We start from the raw sequence: 26,070 nt of genomic DNA on the forward strand, positions 1-26,070 counted from the left end.
ACCCCCTCCCCCGAGATGCTGGAGATCCAAGCAACCGACAAGACAGGTTTTATCCGCTAGATTTAACAGACTGTGTCTCGGAGCAAAAATGCACGAGTCTGGCCATTACTATTCAAAACAAAATCCACACTAATATGCATGGCAGGAAAACCCAGTTAGCAGCTGCATGGGCTGCTTTTTACAATCATGTCTGTTGACAAGGATTATTGCTTAAGTTGTGGCTTGATTAGGCTTGGATCCCAGGCAAATGTTTTGCCGTGTTCACCTTTCTAGAATAAGATTAAGGTTTGTTCCCTTACAACACTACCGAGGTCAAGCTTTTAAATGAGGGGAATTGAGAGGTGAAGGTTTTAGAGAAAGTAGGCCAGGCAACTTGTTTGATCATAGGACTTTTAGGAGAAGGAAAGATTAATATTCCATTTTATGTTGCATGGATGCTAAATGCTTCTATCTCCCCTACGTGCTCATTAAAGTTGCTGTACAAATAAGGAGACACTTCCAAGGTCTAATAGTCTCACTTCATATAGCTGTCATGGAAAAAATGAGTCAAATTGTCAATCGATGCTAATGTAATATCATTAATGGATATATTATCGATGATTCTTCTTGCTGCGGATGGCGGCTCGCGTTCCGTTATTTTTCTGGAAGAATCACTTCGACTTGCCACTTGCCTGGCTGATCTGAGATGTTCTGAGGATTCTCCGAGGACTTATGAGCTAATAATGCTTAGGGATTTCGTGTCCCGAAGAACTCTTTAATCCTGTGCTTCCGAATCCTACTCTAAGCCAGACCTTCTGTCACAGCCCAAGAGTTACCGGCAGTTTTTGAAAGCTCTTCCAAGCGAGCAACCGTTCTGTTCCATCTTTGGGGGATCTTGTGAGGTGCCATTGCCAGGATGTATCTCCTCGCTGGCACTGGGTCCCAGGCGGTGCTCTGAGGGTGTCCCTTCCTGAAAGAGAGCAGAGAAGCAAAGCGAACCACACCATGGGCGAGATCAGCCAAGAGGCCGTGGAGAAATACCTGGAGGACAACCCTCAGTTTGCCAAGGAGTACTTCGCCAAGAGGCTGGCGGAAGCCCCCGGCCCGAGCGGGGCGCTGTCGCCGGCGGATGAGTGGGCCCTGTGCGCCGAGCTGCTGCGGGCGGTGCAGGAGGAGGCCCGCGGCGCCGAGCCCGCGGTGCACGGGGCCCTGCAGAAGTTGGCGCAGCTGCTGCAGGCCGACCGCTGCAGCCTGTTCGCCTGCCGGGCTCGCAACGGCACGCCTGAGGTGGCCTCCCGGCTGTTCGACGTCACCCCCACCTCCAGGTTTGAGGACAACCTGGTGGGCCCCGACAGAGAAGTCGTGTTCCCGTTGGAAATTGGGATAGTGGGTTGGGTTGCTCACACGAAGAAAGCCGTTAATGTCCCAGACGTGCACAAGGTAGGTGGCTTTATGACGGTGGGGCCCATCGGACGTCTTGGCGGGGCTGAGGGGAGGAAGCAATGGAGAGAGAGCCGGGCGCCGAGGGCCACCCTTGTAGCGTGGGTTTGGCTATAACCTGAGTAGGAACAGTGGGGAGAGGATCCGCCAGGCCAAGGGTTGCCAGATTTAGCAAATAAAAATACAAGATGCCCAGTTCAGGTTGAGTTTCAGATAAACAATGAGTAAGTTTTTAGTGTGTGTCCTTTGTAATGTTTTGCATTTTGTCAGGCAAACTTACCTGGGCCTGGTGCATTCCACGGGTGCTCCTTGCATCTCCTCCCTGCTCTGGGAACTTTCCTTCTGAACAGCGCGGCACAGCGGTGCTATTGGGAGATCAGCAAGCTCCTCCATGCTGAGACTTGTGAACTGCACCCCCCCCCCCCCCCCCCACACACACACATACACACCTCTCACTCACAACCTTTTCAGGTCACTCTGTGCTCTGGGATGGACTGGCTCACAAGTGAACACTTTCACCTACAGACCAGATGTGCAGAAAGAAAAAATAATACCATTTGAAAGTTTGATGTTCACATTTGGATTGTGAAAAGTGTAAATTTGGGTGATAAGTGCAATTGACCATCCCAACCCCCTATAACTCAGCTCTACTCAGAATCAACTCCAGGGGCGCCTGGCTGGCTCAGTCCAGGGAGTGTGTGACTCTTGATCTCCGGGTGGTGAGTTTGGGCTCCATGTTGGGTGTAGAGATTACTTAAACTTCAAAAAAAAAAAAAAAAAAAAAAAGAATCCACTCCAGTCATGTAGTTTGCCCCTGAAGACCCACAGCGTCCCGCACAAACACAAGGCATTGTTACGTGCTTTTAAAAACAAACACACAAACAAAAAAAATCACTTTTCTTGCAACCAGTGCTTATTCATTTTAAAAAGATTATAAAATACAAATAAACAAAAGGGAGGAAATATAAATCACTCATAATTGTTCTGCTCATCAATAACCACAGGTACCAGCCTGTACTTTCTCCTGCTTTTTTTCTATACGCACGCCCCATTAGTATGATTTGCTGCTAACCAAAGGGAAGCAGTAGCTTATGATGGAAGGGAATTGATGGGGAAGTGGTCCCTAAAATCTCTCTGCTTTCTGTGCCAAGGTTTGTTGGGTCGTGAATGGGGGCAGCTGGTCACAGGAGGATAATCCCCTTCCTGCCTCCTGAAGCTGATTACAGGGGGACAGCCGCATGGATCCAGAAAGCACAGAAGTCGTCAAACATTAGCAACACTCTGCAAACAACCACGCCACAGCCCTTAGGTGCAAGGGTTGCCATCAGATAGCACAGAGTCCCTCAGTCCTTTCTGATCCCTCCCTTCCGTAAGTTCAAGCTGGTCTAAGCTTCTGGGGCTGACTGCCCCCGCTTCAGTGACTAAAACAATTTGCACCCTTTCAGCAAAATTCTCTTGACACCAATTAGGAGGCTATGCCCACTCACCCTGAGGCTTTCTCACGGGAATATGCTTCTTGCCAGTCTCCACCATCTCCAAAATTACTAGGACTTCAAACTTAAAGTGACATGCAAGTTTGTTTTTGTTTTTTTTTTCTGGAAAAAAACTTGCTTAAAGAGACAGGTAAAATGATTTCTGTTGTAATGCTTTATTAATGAGCCTAGTTCCACATGCTGAGAAGAGAATAATAGCAGAGAGCTACTTAACAGATCAGGCAGCCTTGGTCTGTTGCTGTCCATGGTGAGCAGCGCTGCATGAACAGGACGGTAATGGAGGTGGAGATGGGCAGGAGTCGTGTTTTTCCTTTTTTTTTTTTTTTTTCTACCTAAGGACTCCTGGTTGTTATGGGCAGAACAGAGAAGTATATGTTGAAGACAGACACCCTGCTCAGCTCGTTTGCTTTCCATTTCTACTGCTTCTAAGCATTTTTTCTCATGGTTGCCAGAATAGTGCTTTTCAACTCTGAATGCACATTGAAATCGAATTGGGAGCTTTAAAAAAAATACCATGCAAGACTTAATAGACCAATACACCAGACTCTCAGGGGTTGGGATGCAGGCAATAGTATTTTTTAAAAGCTCCCCAGGCGATTCTAAAATGCAGTCAATATTGAAAACCACTGGTGTGTTGGGTGAGCAGATGCAGGAGGGAAAAGTGGATTCCAAGGCAAGCATGGGATACCAGACGGAAGGGGCTCCGGCAGTCTGGAGCTGACTTCTTCCTTGGGAAGAGGAAGCTGAGGCTGCGTCTTTCCTACAGTCCATGGTATGGTCAGTGAGTGAGAAGGGCTGGACTAGATGAGGTGTCCCCACTCTGTGTCCAATGATCTTTCTACCCTCCCCCTACCACACATGCCTGCAATTTTGCCAGACTTTAATCAACTGTGGTAAAATCTGCAAAGGGAAAGATGGAAACCAATGTTTTAATGAAATTTCTGCTAATTCTTTACTGTTTCTTTGTATCTGACAATTTCTAGGCATTTTCACATTTGTAATCTATTTGATTCTGACAAAGACCCTGTAAGGAAGGAGGGGCCATGTTTTTATTTCCATCCTGTATATGTAAGAATCTTCTCAATGGCAATTAGGCAGCATGTGACGGGTCTGGGACCATAACTTGGGTCTTCTGAGGTCTCCCTCTTTCACCACACCACTGACCACACATGGCTTCTCTCTGGTTGACAGTGTTGGCACACGTGAGGGAAGGACTTGTCACACCTAGAAAAAGAGGTAAAGCCAGATGCCCTGACCTTGGGGGATCCATGAAAGTGATAGCAGGGAAGCCACGTGGTGTAGGGTGAGAGCCCGACCCCAGAGCAGGTGCAGGCCTGAGACCAAGTAATTGTGTGATAGATTGCTTTTCTGCACCTGAGACATAGAGGCAAATAAATATACAGATTCAATGTACGTAAAGTGCCTGGTTCCTAGTAGGTACTCAATAAACTACAACTACGATAATACTATATTTATGCCAACGGGCTTTCGGGGTCTGTGTTTAGGTGGCCAAAAAAGGGTCAATGATTATTGCCTGTTTTTAAAACAGGTTAAAGACAGGAAAACTTTTAATAATAGGAAACTGAGAGATATCCTCCTCAGGTTAATGATTTCTTTCTCTGTTGGGCAAACTGCTGATCAACTCTATGGGTGGCTTTCATTCTGAATGTGGTTTAAAAGAAAGCCATGGAGAAGCCCTAAGTTTTCAATAATTAACAGGTTGCCTATAGCTGCCGTACTTCTCTCCTCTGTATTCCTTCTCTTCTCTCTTTCTGGCTCCTGGTCTCAAGGGATAATGGTGTTTCATCAGAATCTAACAACGGGAAGATTGGATGAGGGACACAGTAAGTCTGCTGCTCTACATAATTTCTCCAGTTGCCTTCAGTGGCTTCTTTGAAGGGCCATCAGGGGGAGTTTGTGAATCCAAGAAATACAGGAATTACTCAAGCATACCTCACTGGGGCCTGTTTGAGCTGGTGAACCGGAAAGCCTCACCTCGCCTACCGTGTAATCTGATGGCTGGTTTTATCTAGGGCTTTCAGATACAATAATAAGCAAGCATTACATTTTGAAACTTGTAAGTCATTTTCTCAAAACAGCCGATTAAACTTAAGAATATTTCCTTGTGTTTAGAATCTAGGATAGGGGCGCCTGGGTGGCGCAGTCGGTTAAGCGTCCGACTTCAGCCAGGTCATGATCTCGCGGTCCGTAAGTTCGAGCCCCGCGTCGGGCTCTGGGCTGATGGCTCAGAGCCTGGAGCCTGTTTCTGATTCTGTGTCTCCCTCTCTCTCTGCCCCTCCCCCGTTCATGCTCTGTCTCTCTCTGTCCCAAAAATAAATAAAAAACGTTGAAAAAAATTAAAAAAAAAAAAAAAAAGAATCTAGGATAAAATAGCATCAAGGTTTGAACCTGCAGAGTGAAGTGTGTTTGCAAAGAAACACTGCCTGACTCCATCATCCCCTGGTGCGTGTGTCTGGTATTTTGATTATTCATTTAGTGGCCGAGATCGGTGTGTAAATGAGGCAGAACGGTAATCACAAGAGAGAACTACTTCTCATCCAGGGAGGCCCAATGAAGTCCCAGGTGTCTCTTCCCAGTAATTTTTGACCATCGATTATGTGTCAGAGACTTTTCTAAGTGCTCTACCCATCCTGCGTTGTTCTATGTGTCAGGAACTCTGGACAGTTCACAGTATCAGTGTTCCTGTTTTCACAAAGGCTAAGTAGCCTTCCCAGGATCACACAGCTGGCAAACTGAGGCCTGCGTTCAGCCAGGGTACTCTGACTCCAGAGCCCAAGTAAATAGCTGGTTTGTGTGGGTCCACGGTAGGAAAGGTAGAAAAGAGATCTGGGATAAGGAGCTGCATTTGACTCCTTTGGCATCTCACTGCTTCTAAGGGATCCTCCACAGGAGTGAATCACCCACTGAAAGTACAGATTCCTGGGGGAGATTGATTCTGTTTTAGGAGGTTAGGACTCGGTGGGTCTGCAGCTCCACATTTATCTGCAGGTGGTTGTGAGGCACAGCCCAGGTCTACTGCTCTGAGCTGAGCTGTGACTTCTGTTGACCAAGTGGCCCTGTTCCCTGGTAGATTCCGGCCCAGAAGTCTCACACCAGAGGACTCCCACCTTTTTAATTTGGGAAACTGAACAGAGTCCAGCCTCTAGGGGTTTGTGCTGTTCTTAGAAGCACCATCAACACAGGGAAATGAAAATAATACAACCTTTGAAAGGAAAACCACATTAATTTTGGCCTGTGAGTCTCGGAGTCAGCCTGAAAGTTCGGTTCAATTGAAGGTTCAGTTGAAGGTTCAATTGAAGGTTCAAAGGAGAGATAGTATGAGCCACGAAAGGCTGAGTCTACACCCATCTAGAGTGCGTGATCCTCTAACTTACAGCTGATATGAACGACTATCCTTGATCCTCTGACGCTCTTCCATTTATGGGCCTCTTCATACTCATCACTGTGCCCTTCCCATGGTGAGGGTATTAGAATCATCTCTTGCGTCTACTGCATGAGGCTTGTATCTGGGAAGATCCTCTTCGTCTCTCCCAAAGAGAGAAATTAAAAAAAAAAAATGCATGAAAGACATTAGGTTGGTAGAACATTAAAAACTAGTAAGCATCTCGTGCTGGCAAGAGAGTGGTCCTCTCACACATGACCAGTGGAAGTAAGATTTCCAACTTGTTATGAAAGTAATCTGTGTAAATAAAAACCACATACACCTGTGGATCCAGCAAAAGGGATTTCCACTTTGGGGAATCCATCGCATAAAAACGAAAGCAAGCATGATTAGCACAACGTTGTTTGTAGTGGGGAAAACTATAAACAGGCTAAGTCAGTACAGAATGGTCGAGTGGACCACGGGGCTCCCACACTGCGCTATTGTACAAGACTCTAGAGGGTAAATTCACATCCATATGCACTGGTCTGGAGGGAAGTCCACAAAATATTGTTATGTGACGAATGTCATGCGTAAATTCGAAAAGAAAACTTTATGAAAAGGGAAAAAGAAAATCTTTTGTCCAAACATTAGGGAAAGGTACACAAGGAAACATACTAAGCAGTTAACACTGGTCCTCTCAAGTTGGTGAGATTAGAATCAGGTGGAGAGTATTAATCTTTTTCTTTGTGTTATGATATACTGGTTGTTGTCTGATTCCAAGTGCACATTTTATTGTCATAATTAGAAAGAAGAGCTCGGTGGCCTATACCTGTAATCCCAGCTGTGAGCTCCTTCCCAGCACACTTTCTGTCCGTTGTAACCTTGCTTCCTCATAGCACTTCACTTTCCACTTTGCCGTGACATCACCTCTTTTCTCCTGGCCCAACCTCAGCCTCGCCTAGAGAGGCCATAGCTCAGGTGGGAGATGCTCGTCCTGAGACCGGTGAGTTCATTCTGTGCAATCATGGGATGGGGGTGTGTGTGGGACCACTGTGCCGGGGCCCCGGTTGTCTGTACGGTTTGGACTAGAGAGAGTGGTCTGCTGCCATTCCCGGATCTACACTGCGTGGTTCTGTGCTGCTGTGGCAAACATGTGACTGTGTCTTTCAGAACAGCCATTTTTCTGACTTCATGGACAAACAAACCGGCTATGTCACAAAGAACCTGCTGGCAACACCAATCATGATAGGCAAGGAGGTTCTTGCTGTGGTTATGGCAGTTAACAAAGTAAATGCATCTGAGTTTTCCAAAGAGGACGAGGAGGTAACACTAACCCTGGGCATCGAGTCAGAGGCTTGGGAAACTGATTTGCTGTTTAACGAGAGAAAGATATCATACCTGATTCGGTTTTCTCTGCCTTCCATAGGTCTTTTCCAAATACCTCAGCTTTGTTTCTGTCATCCTAAAACTTCATCACACCCAGTACCTGTACAGTGTTGAATCCCGGAGAAGCCAGGTAACAGGAAGGTGACATTAATCACTCCATGCCGACCTGTTCTGACAGAGGGACCCAGAGGCAACAAGCTCAGACCCCTCCTATCTCTCATGGGGGTTTAAGCCACACGGAGCAGATTCCCAAACTTTAGTCCCAGTTGTCTTCTCGTGGTCTGCTCCTGCCTCCCACCCCCCTTCCCTGCCTCTCCGTCTGTAGGTACCACTGGCTTGCCTTTCTTCAGTCTTTATCCCGGGTAGCCATGGTTTCTTCTGTGGGTTGGCTATAATTAGAGTAACCTACCCTACATGCTTGTTGTAACTATCAAATGATCATTATATGAGTTTGTAACATGAAGCTCTTAGCGGTGCCTGCTACATATTGAAGTCCTTAATTTGAGGAGCAAATCACTCTTCTGAAGTCTGTTGCCTCCTTGAGCCAGAAGCATAAAGAACAACATTGGTAACCAGGGCACCTGAGTCCAGGCTGCTCTCTGAACCTCAGTTTCTTCATCAGTACAATGTGGGGGAGAGTGGTGGGGATGGAGGGCTTCCACATCCCTTCCCATCCAACTGTCCAGGTAAGGTTACCTCTGGGTAGCTCAAGATGCATGGAACAAGGCCTGTGGCTTTCTCCCCTTAACTGCCAGCACGAGCCAGAGGGCCCCCAATACTGGACCCTCTCCCCCAAAACTGCCTCTGCCTCCAATTTTAGGTCACTTGCCCTTTGAAGCCAAAACGCTCGGGCACGGGGACCAATCATGAGTTACCACTTTCATAAACCCACACCCTTGCATCTGAGTATTTTGTCAGACAGGTACACGTTCAAAAATGAAATTGCATTGTTTACTGATATGTGTTCTTTTTGTCTGAGACACCTTCTCCTTTCTTTTGGCTAATGCTCCATGTCTTCACTGTATTTTGTTGTTTTCTCTTTAATTCATCCTTTCAGATCCTTATGTGGTCCCATGTCTTCACTGTATTTTGTTCTGTTTTCTCTTTAATTCATCCTTTCAGATCCTTATGTGGTCCGCCAATAAAGTATTTGAAGAGCTCACAGATGTTGAGCGGCAATTTCACAAAGCGTTCTACACAATTAGAACATATCTGAACTGTGAACGCTACTCCGTCGGACTGCTGGACATGACCAAGGAGAAGGTCCTCATTCTTCCATACATTTTTGTCTCACCTCAAATCGTCTATACAAGACAGTGATCCATTAAAAAATGGATAATATTCACACACAATGTATAATGTTCATTTCTCATCTTGTTTCATTCATTCCGTTGGAGCTCTCCTAGCTCAGCATAAGTAATGAACACTGTCTTGTTTCTGTTTCTTATTCTCCTTGTGAATTGAAGTTATTTTTTTCAGAGTAATTGTTCTAAGTGGATAAACACAGGACCAAGTGTCAGGAGAGCTGGGTTCTGATCCTGGCTCTGGGACTTTGTAGTTGAGTGTATTTGGGTTAGGGTGCTTTTGGCTACACGTAACATCAGACCCAGCTAAAAGCATCTTTAACAATAAGACAGTTATTATCTCATTTAACAAGAAGTCCCAAGTTCTTCCTGGAAGAAGAAGGGCAGAAGAAGGGCAGAAGAAGGGCAGTTCTAGGTCTGGTTCATTGAGAACTCAGCACGGTCATCAAGGCCCCAGGGGCTTCCTGTTTTCCCACGGCAGGGTCTCTGCCGCCTTCAGCATGGTGGCAAGGTCTCCTCTTGGGGTGGCAAGATGGCTGTTATAGCTCAAGGCATGGCACATGGACAGGACCAAACTGGGAGGCTTTTCCTGTAAATGTCACCTTCATCACCTTTCATGTGATGTGAGGAGCACCCTTCCCCAGAAGCGCCTTGGCAGATTTCTCCCCCTTCTTCACTGTCCACAACTGGGCCATGTGCCTGCCCTCAGACTAATCCCAGGCATCTCATATGGGCCACCCAGGGCCCATATGTACAAGCCCATGTTCCCTGAGAAAAATGACCACCTGGCACCTAAATAAAATCAGGGTCTGTTAGAGAGGAAGAGGGAGAGAACAGATGTTGGGTAAGGTGGCCACACTGTTGGTCGTGCTGCATGACCTTGGCCAAGCCTCTTAACCTATTTAGATTTAGTTTATTTATCTGTAAAAGAGCCACTGGCTATTGACTCCCTTTGACTATGTGTCAGGGCAAGTGCTCTGCACGTATTGTTCATTAACGCTCACCACAACCCTATAGCATAAACTCTATTATTATCCCTGTTTTACAGATGAAAACGCTTGAGTGACTTGTTCACATTCACAAGTTCGTAAGCGATATTACTGGAAATCGTAGGTCTTTTCCAGCTCTAAAATTCTGGATTTATAAAATAAATAAGTAAATAAAATATGCAAAGCCATGAAACTCATAGAAGATATAGTAGGTCGTGGAACAGTTTGTTTAATATGTTTAAATATAATTGCTTCCAGGAATTCTATGATGAGTGGCCAATCAAACTTGGAGAAGTCGAGCCTTATAAAGGTCCAAAGACACCAGATGGCAGAGTAAGTGCAAACATCTTCCTCAGTGATATCTGTGCATGGTACAGGGTGCCAAAACCAGTAGGGAGGACAGGAGAGTGCTGGCCTGAGAAGCCCTGGATTCTAGTCCTGTAAGTTTCTGGGGGACCTCAGAGTAGTAGAAAGAACACTGGACAAGGAGTTTGAGGTTCAAGTCCCAGGTCTTCCCTAGCCAGCTAGGTGCTCCTTGCCTTAACTCATTGTTTAACCTCTCAATTTCCTTTTCTGTGAAGCCGGGCTTAGCGAATCAATAGATCTCAATAGGGAGGGACACATCAGAGCCACCTGCCCAGCTTTTTAAGTGCACTATGCCCAGGCCCTCCTTCACACCTGCTGGACTCGAGACTCCAGGCAACGGTCGGATAGTTGTGTCCCCCTTGACACAAGCTTCAGAGGGCAGGAACGATGTCTCACCACCGTGTTCCCAAACACACAGGGAAGTGAAGGTACTGGGATAGAATGTGTCCAGGCCTTGGGGTTTTCATCTGCCCAAAGAAGTAGAGAGATTCGTTCTCAAGTCCCTTCCAGCTTGGAAGGTGGGAAATGTTCATTATACAGTGGGGAAGAGAAAACATTGACTGAGGTTGAGAAATTACATGGTTTGTTCCACTGAAGTTAGTAGTCAGGTATTTCTGGACAGTAGAAAGGGATCAGCTAAAAGTAAAACAAGATTCCCGTGAAAGCTGTTTGGATAAACTCAACTTTTAAAATTTAGCTTAACAGGCTTGTTCATGTAGGTAAATAGCCAATAGTATTTTCTAGTTGTGTTGCAAGCTTGTAATCAGGACATGAGTAATTTGGTGGTAGTTATGCAGAGCAATGTGGTTAGAATGTAAGGTACCATTTAAATGAGTTTTAAAGTATAAGCTCGCCTATAAGAAGTGTTTTCTTTGGGAAATGAGATCACTCTCATAATCTCTTTCCTCTTAGGAAGTCATCTTTTATAAAATCATCGATTACATTTTACATGGAAAAGAAGAGATCAAAGTGATCCCGTGAGTACTGTCCTCAGCAGCCAGGAAGTTGCCATTTTGTTTTCGCGCACAGTGCATTTCTTCTCTGTATGACAATGATTTTCTTTCTTCTAATCTTCCTCAAGGACACCTCCTGCAGACCACTGGACTCTCGTTAGTGGGTTGCCGACCTATGTTGCTGAAAATGGATTTGTAAGTCATCGAACACATTTAAACCTTGAATAATACTGGATGAAGCCCTTATCAACTAAGGGGTGGGAGCAGTTATGAAAGTAAAATGCACACACATGTGAGATGCCCACACAGGACGTGGGGGAGAGGCATCTTGGCAGTTGAAAGTAGGTTGACTGGAGACTTCCAGATTACACAAAAATATTTAGTTGTTGTAAGAAAGATTCATCCATTCCCCCAACTTCTTATTCTGTTAGCCATGCAAATTTCAGACAACCTTTAGAAGTCTGTGACCATGATTCATGTTAGGTTTAATTTGATCTCAAGTACAGTTACCTTGGTCAAGACTTGTGAAGCATGGGAAATTACTGACAAGAGAGAAAAATGAATAAATGGGGAACTTTGCCACTGATTGCAATGCAAAATGTAGTGGGTTGATAAAGTAAGTGAAGATCTTTGCCCCGGTCTATCTCGTGGGGTGGGATGGGATGGGATGGACAGATAGCAGGCCAGGTCTGGCTAAGAGAGGTCAAGATATAGGCAGACAACAAGCAAGAGGTCTCTGGTAGGTCCCACAGGTCTCCAGGCCAGAGAACCAGAGTCATCATATTTTTCCCACTCTGCCTCAGCCATGCTTTCCTTCCTTCTCGTGGCTGATTTCTCTCCCTTGTTGGGCTTCTCCACCATCTGTGTCATCTTTTGGCACCAAGATTCCTCCCTGCGAGAGTTCAATGCTTCCAACATTTCTTAGTGTTGGCATTTTCCTATCGTCCCCGTTATGAATCCAAGTTTCTGTAATGTATTTATAGCACTTACTTGCATATTTGCATATTTGATTTCGCTTTAGCGTTGTCCTTGTGTTTTGAGCAGTGTTCATTCATCTTCATTATTTAGTAAATGGGCATGTGAATTACAGTGACTAATAGAGTCACTCGAGGGTCAGAGGGAAGGAGAAATAAAACCTAGGTTAGCTCCCGTTTTCTTTCACTGTCACAAATTTGCCTCTGCTTAGTGTGAAAGTTGCTGGGTTTGGAACAGTAGCAGAGTAAGGAAAATTCCAGATGTGACTGCAGGATGTTCTTATGTCAGGGTGCTTTGCTTTGGGGTTTCCAGGAGGCCTAAACCCTGGGGTCACTGGGTACAGGACCAGGTGGCCTCACACAGGTGACATGATCCCTTTTTCTAGGTAGAGACATGCCAAAGGGGAAGAAAAGAAAACGAAGAGAAAAAACAATTTTATTTCTTTTAGGAATAAACAGCACTTTACACTAACAAATACCATGTTTTCAAAATCACTCCAAAATAATTGGAGTGTTTTTTAAATGTTACTCCTGACTTAGTAGTAATGACGAAAACATTCCAATTCATTCCTGAGTCCACAGATACCACAACTTTTCAGCGTCTGTACCTAACCAGATTGCTCGACCATTGACCCCCATCCTTTGTTTCCTTGCAGGCCACCTAGGCAGTTTTCTAGGGAAACAGGGTTTCCCCAAAAATCAGCTTGGAGTAAACGATTGTGTCAAAAGCCAGTTCATTGAATGGTTAATTTGCCAAGTCATCAACTTGCCATATTACCAACGTGCCAAGGGATTGATTCCCAAAGCAGGGGAGGATTTTCCGCCAGGTTTTGGTTCTATCACAGACCCACTGCACATGCTTCACTGCTGCCTTCCACATTGGAGCTTCTTCCCTGGGCCCCATCCCTGCTCTCTGAGAGCCCAAGACTGGCGGCAAACTGTTGTAAATCTAGTTTAAGGTATTTCTCACAAAATTGCTCATTAGGCAAATTGGCATTCCCAAAGTGATTTCCAGAGAATTGAGCTTGAGCCATTTCCTGGGACTCTAATTATGATTAGGGTGAACATACATCCAGTTTGCCTGGGCCAGCTTCCACGCACACCTGTTGTGCTTGAGTTATCAATAGTCCTCCCTTTCACTCCCAAAGGTATCACCCTATCATATGCACTTACAAGAGGCAGGACTTACTAAAAACATATTTTGTGTCTAGCACAGGATTTTCTCCAATTTGACATTATTGACATTTGGGGCCAGACAATTCCTTGTGGGGAACTATCCCGTGCACTGTACGATGTTCAGCAGCATCACTGCCCTCTACCCATCAGATGCTCTACACCACCCTGGCTGGGAACCACTAGCCTAGAGGATGATTTCAAACATTTCAGCAGACCCAGCCAGAACAATGCATTCCTGGGCGGGGCAGGGTGGGGGCTGCTGTAATATCGTGGTGCACTCTATGACTCAAGAGCCCTGGGTGCCTTGACTCGGTCCTGCCCTGGGCAAATCCCTTGGCAAATCCTTGACCTTGGGCCAGGGAGGGAGAAAGGGAGGGAAGGAGGGAAGGAGGGAGGAAGGAAGGGAATAGAACCTTCCCAGAATCTCTGTCATCCCTGCCCCAGCAGAATGACCTTCTCCTCAGCTTCCTCCACTCCTTGGTCTGAACAGCTAAAAGTTTTGAATTTGGAAGAAGAATCCTTAGAGGCTGGGAAGAGTAGGCAGAAGCAGAGATTGTGCTAAATGTCACACAGTGACTTAATTAGCAGAAGAGAACCTCAATGTGTTGTTAGCAAATTTGGCCCAGCCGTGGCTCAGTGTGAATAATTTGCCTGCAAACCATGGAGAGCCACAGAAGAAACCCTCGCCTCAAATGCATCCTTTCTTACACTGCTCTGTGGGTTGGTGGTCCCCCCTCCGCACGATGTTTCAGGACTTTCATGTCCTCTTGCTTTACAGATATGTAACATGCTGAACGCCCCCGCAGATGAGTACTTCACCTTTCAGGTAACTCTGCCCTCCACCAGGCCTCCTATCACTGCTGCCCCCTCCCCCATCCTCAGGGTCTGCCTTGTGCTCAGGTGGCCGGGAGGCACGCACAAGGCTTACGTCCCATTCACCCTGGAGGGACCAGGGTCACCAACCAAGTAGCAGATTCTTCAGGGAAGGGAGAAGAGGTGGGAGGTGCAGGGGGATGAGAGGAGACAGGGTGTTTATCACCCCAGCACTGGGCAGGGAAGCGGGGGGACCCTGCCCTTCTCCATGCCCTCCCACTCCTGGTCACTCAGTGCTTCAGACAGCACCTGGCACATCATAGGTGCTCACTAAGTGTTCTTTGCAGGAGTGATCAGCTGCACAAGGTCTACCACCTGGATTCAGCCCTTTTTGGTTTTCCCAGGCCCTTCCCTGCAGCTTATTAGAAAAGAAAAACTATTTATCGGGTCCTCGGGGGCCTCTCCTGCTGTCAGACTCTTGGTCTTATCTTTCCTCCTGCAGCATCCTGGGATCCCCCTCCCTACCTGTCCCCTCTGCCACCCCCTCCCCACGTGACTGCTGGGGAGAAACTCGCATCTATCTCTGCGGCCCCTCCCTTTCTGCCTTCTGGTCCGTGTTCTGTGTCCCTATTGTCACAAACATCCACTTAGAGCCCTAGTTCCAGTCAGGAATAGAGAGCCACCAGTGTCTTCCTGTCTGTCACACAGACACACACACACAGAGCCCCAGCTATGCCTGCTGGACAGGCTTCCTCCTCGGGCGAGGGGGGTGTGCGAGCAGCAGCAGACGCAAGCCGGGCCTGGGGAAACCTACGGGCGCCTGCTTTGTTTCCTGGAAGGTTTCCCTCGGATCTCCTTGTTCGTCCCTCTGCTCACTGATGTGGAAAACACACAAACACCATATGGCGCGTTTGCTCCTGTTCCTCCCTCCTTGCAGCCAAAGCCTCACTGTGACCATGCTGTGCTGGCCCTGACCCCTACATTTATGGCAGTCTGGTGCCGGGGAAGAGTACACAGGAAGGAGCAAGGGGGCAAGCACTTTCTAAAGTGTCTGACCCTAAGCAATCCTTGTAGGAACAGGGAGGTGGGGGAGCTGGCCCGGGAGAGCCCGGACTCTGCTCTGATATTTGGGGGCAGCCATGCATGGCTCCGAGGATAAAGATTTTGAGAACCACTCAAATCTTTTTCCCCAAAGCTTTGAATGTCAGGACACAACAAGTTGAGGCTTGGTTTCTCTGCTTTTCATTCCAAGTATAAAGACGAGCTCGCCAACTAATAAGCAGTTGTTTATTGAGCACCTGTCATATGCCCAACACCGGCCCCTCACTTACATGGAAGCCAACAGTGTAGGAAATGCTCTTCCACAGGATTAGGAAATAGCCTCACAGACAAAAATCAACAACTCCGAAGCATTTGGAAATCATCTAAACTGCTACCTTGTGTGCTCCAGGCTAAAAGTGCTGTTAGAATTCTGAAAAAGAAAAGTTCCGTATGGGTGGAAAAGGTGAGAGAAAGCTTCACAGGAGAGGCAGGCCAGCCTGGGCCTCTGGGGACGGCTCACTGTGCTGAAGGAAGCAGAAGAGCTACCCGGGGAGCTTATTTAAGATGCACATCCTCAAATTATGACACAAGCTTGAAAAAAAAGAAAAAAAGTCTTGCACGTTGACCTTACGCCACACTTTGAGAAATGCTCCTAAACTTCTGTGTCTGTATCCCCCCACTAGAATGTTATCAACCTGAGATTAGGGCCTGTGGTTAGTAGCCCCAGCAACTAGCCCAGGTCCTGGCACATCACAGGGGAACACAAAAGACGGTTTTGATGGATCCGTCAGGAACACAGAAACCACACTAGGTATTTCAACAGAGAGAATTTAATATAAGGAATTAGTTAAGCAGGTGTTGGGGGACAGAAAAAGTGAATGGGGAACACTGAGGCTTCCGATCCTTATAGCGGTGGGCAAAAGAGAAGCCGTTAGGGTTGTTACAGTGTAGACACTTGGTTCCAGTACACTGCATCAAATGGCCTAGACCACTTTTATGGCTCTATAGTCCCAGCTAATTTCTGACCCAGTGTAGGAATTGTGCAGCTCACATAGAGATTAGATTATTCTTCCTTAAAGATAACCAGAGTTGGGGGAAGGTAGCTACGACAGGGTAGTAGTTCAGGGAAGCCTGTGATGCTCCATTAGTCCTCTATCTTGATCCTAGTGGTGGGAGCACATATGTACACATGTGATGAGCTTGCATAGAAATACACACACGCATGCACACACACACAATAAGTACACATAAACCTAGTGAAATCTGACTGAGATCCATGGATTGTATCAGTATCTATTTCCTGGATTTGATGGTGCACTACAGTTACACAAGCTGTTACCTCTGGGGAAACTGGGTGAAGGGTACCTGCGGCTTCCCTATACATTTCTTTTGCAACATCCTGTGAATCTATAGGTATTTCAAAATTAAAAGTTAAGAAAATAATCTAAATGTCCTTCCTGTTTGTAGAAAGGACCTGTAGATGAAACTGGCTGGGTCATTAAAAATGTCTTATCCCTGCCTATTGTCAACAAGAAAGAAGATATTGTGGGAGTAGCTACATTTTACAATAGGAAAGATGGAAAACCTTTTGATGAATATGATGAACACATTACTGAGGTAAGTGCAATGATAAACTAATGGAGACAAATGAAATTCATGAAACAATAGAGGTGGCGCAATTATTTGTTATTCTGGAGTGATATTTTTGAAGGGCCATTAAGGCATGAGTCACATATGTTTGCGGTCAATATGTGGTTATTGTGTCATTTCTGTTTCCTGGCTTCTGTAAACTGCAACATTTTCTTCCAGAGCTTGAACTTTGGCTTAATCAAAATTCTTTACAATATTAGGCAACTGGACAGAAATTTTCTATCTCCTTTCCCCACCCCTTCTATTCCTTACGTTTCTTGCTGTCACCCTCAATCCTCTGAGTTTCAGGCTGTGCTTTATTCTACTGGATATTGTAATTCTTTTGCTCTAATAAAATATTCACGGTGCCTGGTGCACTTTGAAAAGCAAGGGATTAGCCAATTTCATTGTCTGGGGCTGATTATTAGTACGTTTTTGTTCTTAGATTGAAATACGAAGCTGAATTGTTGATGGTAGAAGGGAGATTGATTGAGAGGAAAGAATGTAGATGGTTGCCTCCAAATCAGTTTTTCAGTTTTAGAGAATTGAATCACATTTTATCCATTTCAGACTCTCACACAATTTCTTGGATGGTCTCTTTTAAATACTGACACCTATGATAAAATGAATAAGCTAGAAAACAGAAAGGATATAGCTCAGGAAATGCTCATGAGCCAGACCAAAGCTACTCCTGATGAAGTCAAGTCTATTCTGGTAAGTGGGAAATTCAGTCCTGTGGACATTAGGTGGCATCTAAGCACAGCTCCTGGAATTCGCCTAATTACTTAGAGGTCTGACAAATGAGAATAGGTTTAGTCCTAGGCTAAGGAGGAGGAGACAAGGAGATTGGTGGGGGGTGGGGTGGGGGCTGCGGACCTGGGTGGCCCAGTGGACACAGAGCCTTATTGGACTTCTTGGCTGCTTGGTTGGAATAGCACTTTGCTTAAACAACAACAACAACTCAACTCCTGGGTCTGTAGGAGCTGGAGGAGTGACATCTAGATCCAAGTACGTTAGCAAGGAAAAAATATTTCCAGGAAGGGAAGTGTATCAGTCAGTTATTGCCATATACATTGCCATGTATAACAACCATAACATCTCAGTGGTATACAACATTAAACATCTATTTTTTCACTCATGCATTGGTGGGTTGACTAGTCTTCAACTGATTTCTAGTTGGGCTTGGCTCTAAGCTGTGAGTTTGGTTTGCTCTATGCATACCTCATCCTTCTTGCCCAGAAGCCACTTGATAAATGCTCTTCTTATGGTGAGGTCATAGGTGCAAGAGAGCAAGCCAAACTGTGCAAGCTCATTTCAAGTCTTCCCTCATGGCACATTCACTAAAATTCTCATTGGCCAAATGTGGCCAAGACCAATATCATGGATGATGGGGAAGCAAGTAGATAGATATTTATTAACAGTGTTCTAATCACCACCAAATGAAGGGAAAATATCACACATCCCCTATCTCTATTCCTTTTATTTCCCTGGTTTTCAGAGTGTGTGTGTAGGTGTAGTTTTCTTGGGGTGGGTTTTGTTTTTTCTGGTCTTGGTTTTGCTGAGTTGCTTGAGGATTAAGAGAAATTTTATTTGACAGTTGAGATGTTAAAAATGAGAAAACCTGAGGAGGATGAAGAGAAATTTCCATAAACTAATAGAAAAACAAATATAAGCCACTCATTTTTCTCTCTTTCTTGCCTACATATAAATAACCCACTTCTCTCTCTCTCTCTCTCTCTCTCTGTCTCCCCTTCTCTCTCTCTGACAGCCACTGTTACATTTTCAGGAAATAAAAAAAAATTCATTACATTATTTTTTTTGGAGAAAATTCTTCATAATCAATGCTATAGGTCTTTTTTGTACCTAGAATACATCTTTGCAAAGAACTCATTACAGCATATTTTAAATACATTTAAACTGATTTTGAGAGTAGAGGAGTCAGATAGAAATTTACTTTATGGGAATTTCACACTTCAATTGCTTTTACATTTTAGAAAATTAAAGAGAAGTTAAATATAGATGTAATTGAAGACTGTGAAGAAAAACAACTTGTCACAATTTTGGTAAGTGTTTTACTTCTATCCTTAACGCCGCTTAAATAAAATATATTAGGATACATGTTCTCATTTCTCATGTAAGAGTTTCCCCTTCTCTGTCACCTTTAAAGGCTAAAAAGAAAAGAGGTTTCTTATAAAGAGTGACCTTTTAGTTCTCTGCATTTTTTTCCTCCTCGTGCCCCCTACAGTCCAATCCATAAAGATAATAGAGAATCAAAAACTAGGCTTCTGCGTAAAGGAACGCAGGCACAGATTCTAGGCATGTCGTGGCCTCGTTTATTTTGATAGTTTTGGATGACACTGTGGTCACCCCGGAAGACATGACAGAATTACAGTAGAACAAAGACCCTTCAAGGCACAATTGTCCTCTGCCAGCACTCGCTTCTGTTTTCTGGAACTGGGAGGAATGTGGTTCTTTCCTCTTGTTGCCACCAGTTGAAATGGTTGAAATAACTTCTCTTCCTGTTATTAATCCTATATTTGGTTCTACGTAGTTTTGCCCGAAACTTCTTTGCTGTAGACATCTTTGCCACAACCATTTCGTGGCAAATATTTTTGCCACATAACTAAGTGATCTGTAAGGCAGTTTTTCTGTAAAAAAGAAAAGTCTTTTGACAGTTTGGTTTGCTTTCTTCATTGATGAATTGACTGCCTTCAGCAGAGTTAATCTACTGAAGCTAGTTATCAGTAAAACTCTCGTCTTTATATTATGTAAACCTCAGCTAACCCTCACAATTGTCTATATAAACCTTAGCTAGCCCTCATAATGGTCTGTATGAACCTCAGCTAGCCCTCATAGTGGTCTATGCTGTGACAAGTACACGGGGTGGTCTTAAAGTAGGGGGTGATGACAACTCCGTATACGGACTTGATAGAAAATACAGTGATAAACTCACTGGAAGTGTGGAGTAGAATGTGAAGCCAGACTGCGCACCAGGCTGTACTAGACAACGGTAACATGCCAGTCATAATGGCCAAAGCTCAGTTACAAACGCATTACAACCTTAGCATTTCCTCCACATTCCCCATAGAACTTAGGAACGTCTATCAGCAGACACGGGACAATCTGCCGGGAGCAAACAACGGTGTAGAAGGCTTTCACAGCACAATACAGAGCTCTGTTGCAAATATGCAACCTAGTATTTGGAAACTGATGCCTCTCTTAACAAAGGAAGAAATTTTAGTGAAAGAAAGAAAGTGTGATGCCAAAGGAGGAGACAAATCAACAAGAAAAAAAAAAAAAGAGTGTAATACTCTAAATGAAAGACTTTGAAGACAAGCACTGAGGTTCAATCCACAGAATGAAATCAGTTATTGACACAGTACTGCCATGAATCTACACTATACATTCTAAATATATTCAAATTTTTAAAAAAATTTTACAATAAGGTCTCTTTTATTGTGTTATTCATTTTTTTATGTTACATAAAGATGTTACATAATGTTACATGTTTTATGTTACATCCTTTTTAATGAATGTCCCTCTCATTTTTTTTGTGATTTTATTTTTATGGCAAAAATTACCTTATAGCCGATTAATTAGTTACACAGCAAGAATGTTTGCAGTGAAGATGCAATCATGGCAAGGGGAAACGCATGACTTTTGGAGAACTCGGCAATATTTGATTGTGTTTTGAGTTCCTCAGTTTTATGCAGTAATGATTTGGGACAAGCCTGGAGCAGATTTTACATTCAAAACAGTCCACTTCCTTGTAAAGCTACTGGTTCTTTGCCCATTTTGTTGCTTCTTCAATGTAAGGACCTTCGTCCATTAGGTGGAGAACTAGAGAATTTCTACAGTGTCAGGATGCCAACTGCAGTTTTGTTTTATGAGGAGGACTGGGGTAGGGGTGCGCTGATGAGGAAAGAAATCCCCCTACCTTCCCTCCTTTCCAAGACAAATCAGGAGGCCCTGCAGCTCGCGATCGCCACGCCGTAGATCTGGAGAGGATTTCCCAAAGAAGGACCTTCGTCACTCATCCTTAATTCAGTTTTTTCTCATTCATGCAGTAGTTATCGAGAGGTACTATAATACAAGGAGCTGCGCTGCATCCTGAGGACAAAAGGTAGTGTGGTCTGGTCTTATCTGGTTCAAGAGGCCCCATTTACTGGGGAGATAAAATACAAACAGTGACACTGCCCCAGATGGACGAGTTCATAGACTGTGGGCACCAACGGCCCCGGGGAGGCCAAGGGCCTGATTCTGCTCACAGACGGCGGTCGAATATGAGACAATAGCCGTGGCAATGAGGCTTGATGGGAAAGCAGGAGTTGCAGATAAGGGTTTTGGGGGTGGCTGGAGGTGAGAAGGGGAAGCAAGACGGTACAGAACGGGGGCCTGGAGACACAAGCGAGCACATTGTCTTAGAGAACCCCAGGCCAGCTGGTGTAGCAGAGCCCCAGGGAGCACAGGGGAGGAGCCCTGAGGCCCAGCGGGAAGGCGGGGCAGCATGACCGCCTGGTACCCCGTGAAGTGGCCTGCTCAGGGGCCCAGGGGGACCCTTCTGGGAACAGACAGAGCAAACCAGCCTCAACACAGGTGGCCATCAGAGCCATTTCATGGCCGAGTTGGGGTAGCAGCTTAACTGTGTGATTCCTCAGGGAGGTGAAAACTGGCCTTGGGGTGCCCAGAATTCCCACTTAGCGGACTAACCAAAAGCCCTTGTTCTTACAAACTCTCTGTGTCACAGAGTTTTAAATGGCTGTTCTTCAAAACCTATCATCTTTGTACTAAACTACTATCTTATTGGATTGCCTGTTACTGCAAATGAGATCTGGGAGTCATTCTTCCGCTAACCTCTTCCTTCGTTTCCTGCTAAAATGCACATTTACACTTTAGTGTGACTGAGCCTAAAAGCATTAAAAAGCACTTTCACATTTTATCTTCACTCTCCAAACTGTAAGACTGAGACAGCCTCTAGTGGGGAGTCTGTGTGGCATGGAGTTTTCTCCACCCCAGCCCATGAACCTTCTCTTACTCTGATTTTTAAAAGATGTGCTTATTGTCTGCCTCTCTGTGAGAATGCATGTTTCAGGAGCAATGATAATGTCTACTTTATTCATCCATAATGGCTACAACACACATAGGAACCAGTAAGTGTTTGTTAAATGAATAAACAATAAATGAATGAAAGAAACAGAAGAACTCACATGGGCAAGGAAGCCGGGAAGGTTTGGAGAGAGAAAGAAAATGACAAGGAGTAGCCAAGGACATAGCAGGGTCCTGTGAGAAATAGAGAAAAGTTTTGTGAATTGAATCCTCCTTAATTCTCTGTGGCACTTGCAGATGAAATTGGCATTGCTAGACAATGAAAACAACAATGTTACTGTTATTGTTCCCATTTCACAGGCTAGTTCAGTCTGGGAGATGTAGCTAATCTGAACCCAGAACTGAACACTAGTCTCCTGGCTCCAAACCGTTGCTTTTCAGGGAAAAAGAAAAAAAAGTCTCTGCCTAAAGTGACCAGTCCAAGAGTAGACTGATGAGAGGGGATCACAGGAGGTCACTGGGAGACCTGGGGAACAGAGAGAAGGACAAGGGTGTGAGAAGTCAACTCCGACTCAGGGGTTAGGGGATGAAAATCCATAATTTTACTTAAAACAACCATATACCATTTGGTATTGAAATCTGCATAGAGTAGAACGTGAACTATCCCCTGGGAGACCTTAAACTTGCTGAGGGACATGGCCTTAGCACAGTGCACAGGACTCAGCACGGGCTCAGTAAATACCCAATGCACTGAATTGCTCCTGTACGTGGACCCACATAGCTCTTGCTAACTTCTCCCTCCTGGCGCTTTCTCTCCTCCCCTGGGATTTCCTCCTCCCTGCCTTCCAACAAATCATATGAACTCACATGCTTCCTGAATCTCTCCTTCTTCAATCCCACTTCCAACCTGCCTTCAATTTCTCCCCCAGCCCTGGGCCCTGGATGTTATGCTCTGTGAGTATTCTAAGCTCTCACTTTTCAATGATCTGTACTGTATAACCATTTCAATAGACCGCGTTCTTTAAGGGCAAGATCCATAATTTTGTTTCCTCAGCCATGTCAATACTCATGTGCTGAGTTCACTCTCTAACCTATCTACAGTCCTAAATCCTAACAAGGTGTGGGGGTAAGTGAGGTGTCTGCAGGTGTACCAGAGCACCACAGAGCATTTGTTCATTCAGTCCACAGACATGTCCCAAGCACCTGTCTGGGACAGGCCCTGCCAACTCTGGGCTACCGCAGCAAATAAGACACGTGTGCTCCCACACTGTGGTGCCCACAGTCTATTGAGCATGTAAAGAGTACGATAGAAAAAGGGGCGCCTGAGTGGCTCAGTCGGTTAAGCGTCCGACTTCGGCTCAGGTCACGATCTCACGGTTCGTGGGTTCAAGCCCTGCATCGGGCTCTGTGCTGACAGCTAGAAGTCTGGAGCCTGCTTCTGATTCTGTGTCTCCCTCTCTCTCTGCCCCTCCCCTGCTCACACTCTGTCTCTCAAAAATAAATATATGTAAAATAAAAACTAAAAAAAAAAAAAGAATACAATAGAAATGAATTAAGTGATCGCATACTATTTACTAAACATTTCTTGAATAGGAAAATAAAGTCGAGTACTGAAAACGGGTAAGGCTGCTGCAACTAAACATTTCATTTAGCAGCAAAGAAAGAAAACAGCCACTGGAGATGGATTTGGAATTGAAACTCAGAAAGTTTCTTAATATAGCTGAGTCTCAGTGTCACCATCTGGAAATGGGGATAATTGTGCAGGTTTGTTGTGAGGATAATAACACACGTAAACCGCATCCCCCAGAGCCGGTCCCACTGAGGCTCAGTGGGGTTGCGTGCGGTATCCTTTCGTGGTAATTTTGTTTTACGCCCAGGGCTGGATGTGTGAGACCAAAGGGAAAGAAGATGCATGTAACCTGAAACCATCTGTCCTTGTCCCAACAGAAAGAGGACTTGCCAGACCCACAGATGGTGGACCTGTACGAATTCCGCTTCAGTGACTTCCCCATCACAGAGCACGAGTTGATTAGGTGTGGGCTGCGACTCTTCTTTGAAATAAACGTGGTGGAGAAATTCAAAGTACCCGTAGAGGTCAGATCGCATTTAATTTAAAATACTGTGTGATTCTGTTGCTGTACTCGCTAATGTGTCCCGTGGTTCAAAAGATTAACTTCAGTTAGGATTTTCAATTATTATTAACTTTGTAAATATATCAGCTTAAACCCTGTCAACAAGACCAACCTATCTTTTTAGATAAGATTGTCACAGACCTTGTAACCTTTAGAATTCTATTCCAAAGTCTGAACGGTGTTGTCTTCTTTGGGTGACAGGTTCTTACCAGGTGGATGTACACCGTGAGAAAAGGGTACCGGTCCATCACTTACCACAACTGGAGGCACGGGTTCAATGTGGGGCAGACCATGTTTACCTTGCTGATGGTAGGTGCAGAGAGCTGTAAATAATTGTCAACCCACACATTTCCCTCTTAGGCATGATGAGAAGTGGATACGGTCCACCATTTTAGGTCAGTAATTTTGGATTCGTGGACACAATCCTGTAAATCCCAAACTTCCCTGTGGATGATGCCAGGGAACATGGGTATCCCTGGGCATGGGGCTGGATTATCACCTTGACATTCACATACTTACCTCTTTAAAGGAAAATTTGGTTACCTGCTGGGTTTTGTAATTGCCCAGAAGGAGCTGCAATATGCAAGAAATTAAGCCAACTTGGTCTAAAAACACGACAGGCCGTCTTCTCCTTTGCAGGCAGGCTTCACTGCACTTGTTCGGAGGTGTATTTATCTAAGTAAATGTATATACATATATTCTTTTAGACAGGGAGACTAAAGAAATACTATACGGATCTTGAAGCCTTTGCCATGCTCGCTGCTGCTTTCTGCCATGACATTGACCACAGAGGCACCAATAATTTGTATCAGATGAAGTAAGTGATATACTGATGATGTTTGAAGGCACCTCGGGGGAGAAGAGAACTTGTCTCTGTCCCTTGGCCCTGTCAGCAACTCTTCATCACATTTAGGACTCTCAGGGCCATGTTCTGTTCTTTCTGAGCTTCAGCCTCATGATAATGTCTGCTTTCTCCCGGGAAGCTTGCAGCCCTGCAGCCCCCTTGCCCTTGGGTTTCCACTTCCAGGCATGCCCTGCTCTGCCTGTAAATGCCTTCACTCCTCCTTTCTTCAACTTGATTAGCCAGAGTATCAGATTCGTATATGAAAGTGCACAGGCCTTGGGCTTACACTTGTATACACCTGTGTAGCCCCCAGCTTAAGCCAGGGGGCGTTTCTTCCTGGGCTCACTCCCCTCCCTTCCCCTGGCTTCTCTGCTGCTCCCCAGCTGTCCTTCAGCTGGTTTGCACCTTATTCTCCTGCCCCGACAACGTGCAAACAGTAAGGGTGCAGGTTCTCAGCTCAGACAGATTTGGGTTCACAAGTCATTTAAACTTTGTAAGCCTCGACTTCCTCGCCTGGAAAATAAGAGTTATAATAATGGTACCTAATAGGTAAGGTCGTTGTAAAGATGAAATGAACAAATGAACATCATGGTAGCCTCTTGGCAGTAAATGAGTAGTAAGTATTATTATTATGTCACTGACACCCTTCAAAATTCATCAGCAATGCCCATGGCCAGCCTTGCTCCTTGATAATGGCTTTTAGGATGCCCTGTGTGCCTTAGATACTGTATCCTCACCTCTGACACACTAGCTACCGGAGGCACTAGGTATTCTAGAGACAACAAGCTTTGGAGTCTGGGCTTGTGGGGTCCAACCACTTCCTGGTTGAGGCAGCTTGGGGCACATCCCTTCGTCTATTTGAGACTCAATTTCTTAACGGTAGAATGGGCACAATATCTACCCGCAAAGACTTGTGGGAATCAAATGAAATCACATGTAGACGAAACTACATAGTAGGTGCTTAAGAAAAATGTGTTCAGTGAGTGAAAAGCACATCGTGAGCAGTGACTTCTCACCTATGGGGCTTTGCCTTGAAAAGAGGAATGGCACTCTGGTTTCGGGCAAGGGATGTCTTCCTCCCGAGAGACTCGGGCCCACGTTGGCTATTCTGTACCTCGCA

At 45.2% G+C, this 26,070-nt stretch overlaps 1 protein-coding gene across 2 annotated transcripts in view; it reads left to right on the forward strand.

Annotated features, from left to right (window-relative positions):
• The first annotated feature begins 762 nt into the window (after positions 1-762).
• Positions 763-26,070, forward strand: part of PDE6C (phosphodiesterase 6C) — a 45,562-nt gene continuing 20,254 nt past the window's right edge. The window contains exons 1-14 of one of the 2 annotated variants that reach the window (XM_086680396.1): positions 763-1,419; positions 7,468-7,620; positions 7,724-7,813; positions 8,806-8,946; positions 10,235-10,309; positions 11,255-11,319; positions 11,424-11,490; positions 14,224-14,271; positions 16,767-16,916; positions 17,499-17,642; positions 18,923-18,991; positions 23,922-24,068; positions 24,308-24,415; positions 24,814-24,923. In XM_086680396.1, the coding sequence (XP_086536522.1) occupies positions 985-1,419; positions 7,468-7,620; positions 7,724-7,813; positions 8,806-8,946; positions 10,235-10,309; positions 11,255-11,319; positions 11,424-11,490; positions 14,224-14,271; positions 16,767-16,916; positions 17,499-17,642; positions 18,923-18,991; positions 23,922-24,068; positions 24,308-24,415; positions 24,814-24,923 (1,802 nt within the window). In that variant the 5' untranslated portion in view covers positions 763-984. The remainder of the gene's footprint in view (positions 1,420-7,467; positions 7,621-7,723; positions 7,814-8,805; positions 8,947-10,234; positions 10,310-11,254; positions 11,320-11,423; positions 11,491-14,223; positions 14,272-16,766; positions 16,917-17,498; positions 17,643-18,922; positions 18,992-23,921; positions 24,069-24,307; positions 24,416-24,813; positions 24,924-26,070) is intronic. The other variant, XM_025918449.2, reaches the window with a different exon arrangement.

Source organism: Puma concolor, chromosome D2 (assembly GCF_028749965.1).
Source record: "Puma concolor isolate L17-30 chromosome D2, mPumCon1.1.hap2, whole genome shotgun sequence".
Taxonomy (NCBI): Eukaryota; Metazoa; Chordata; class Mammalia; order Carnivora; family Felidae; genus Puma; species Puma concolor.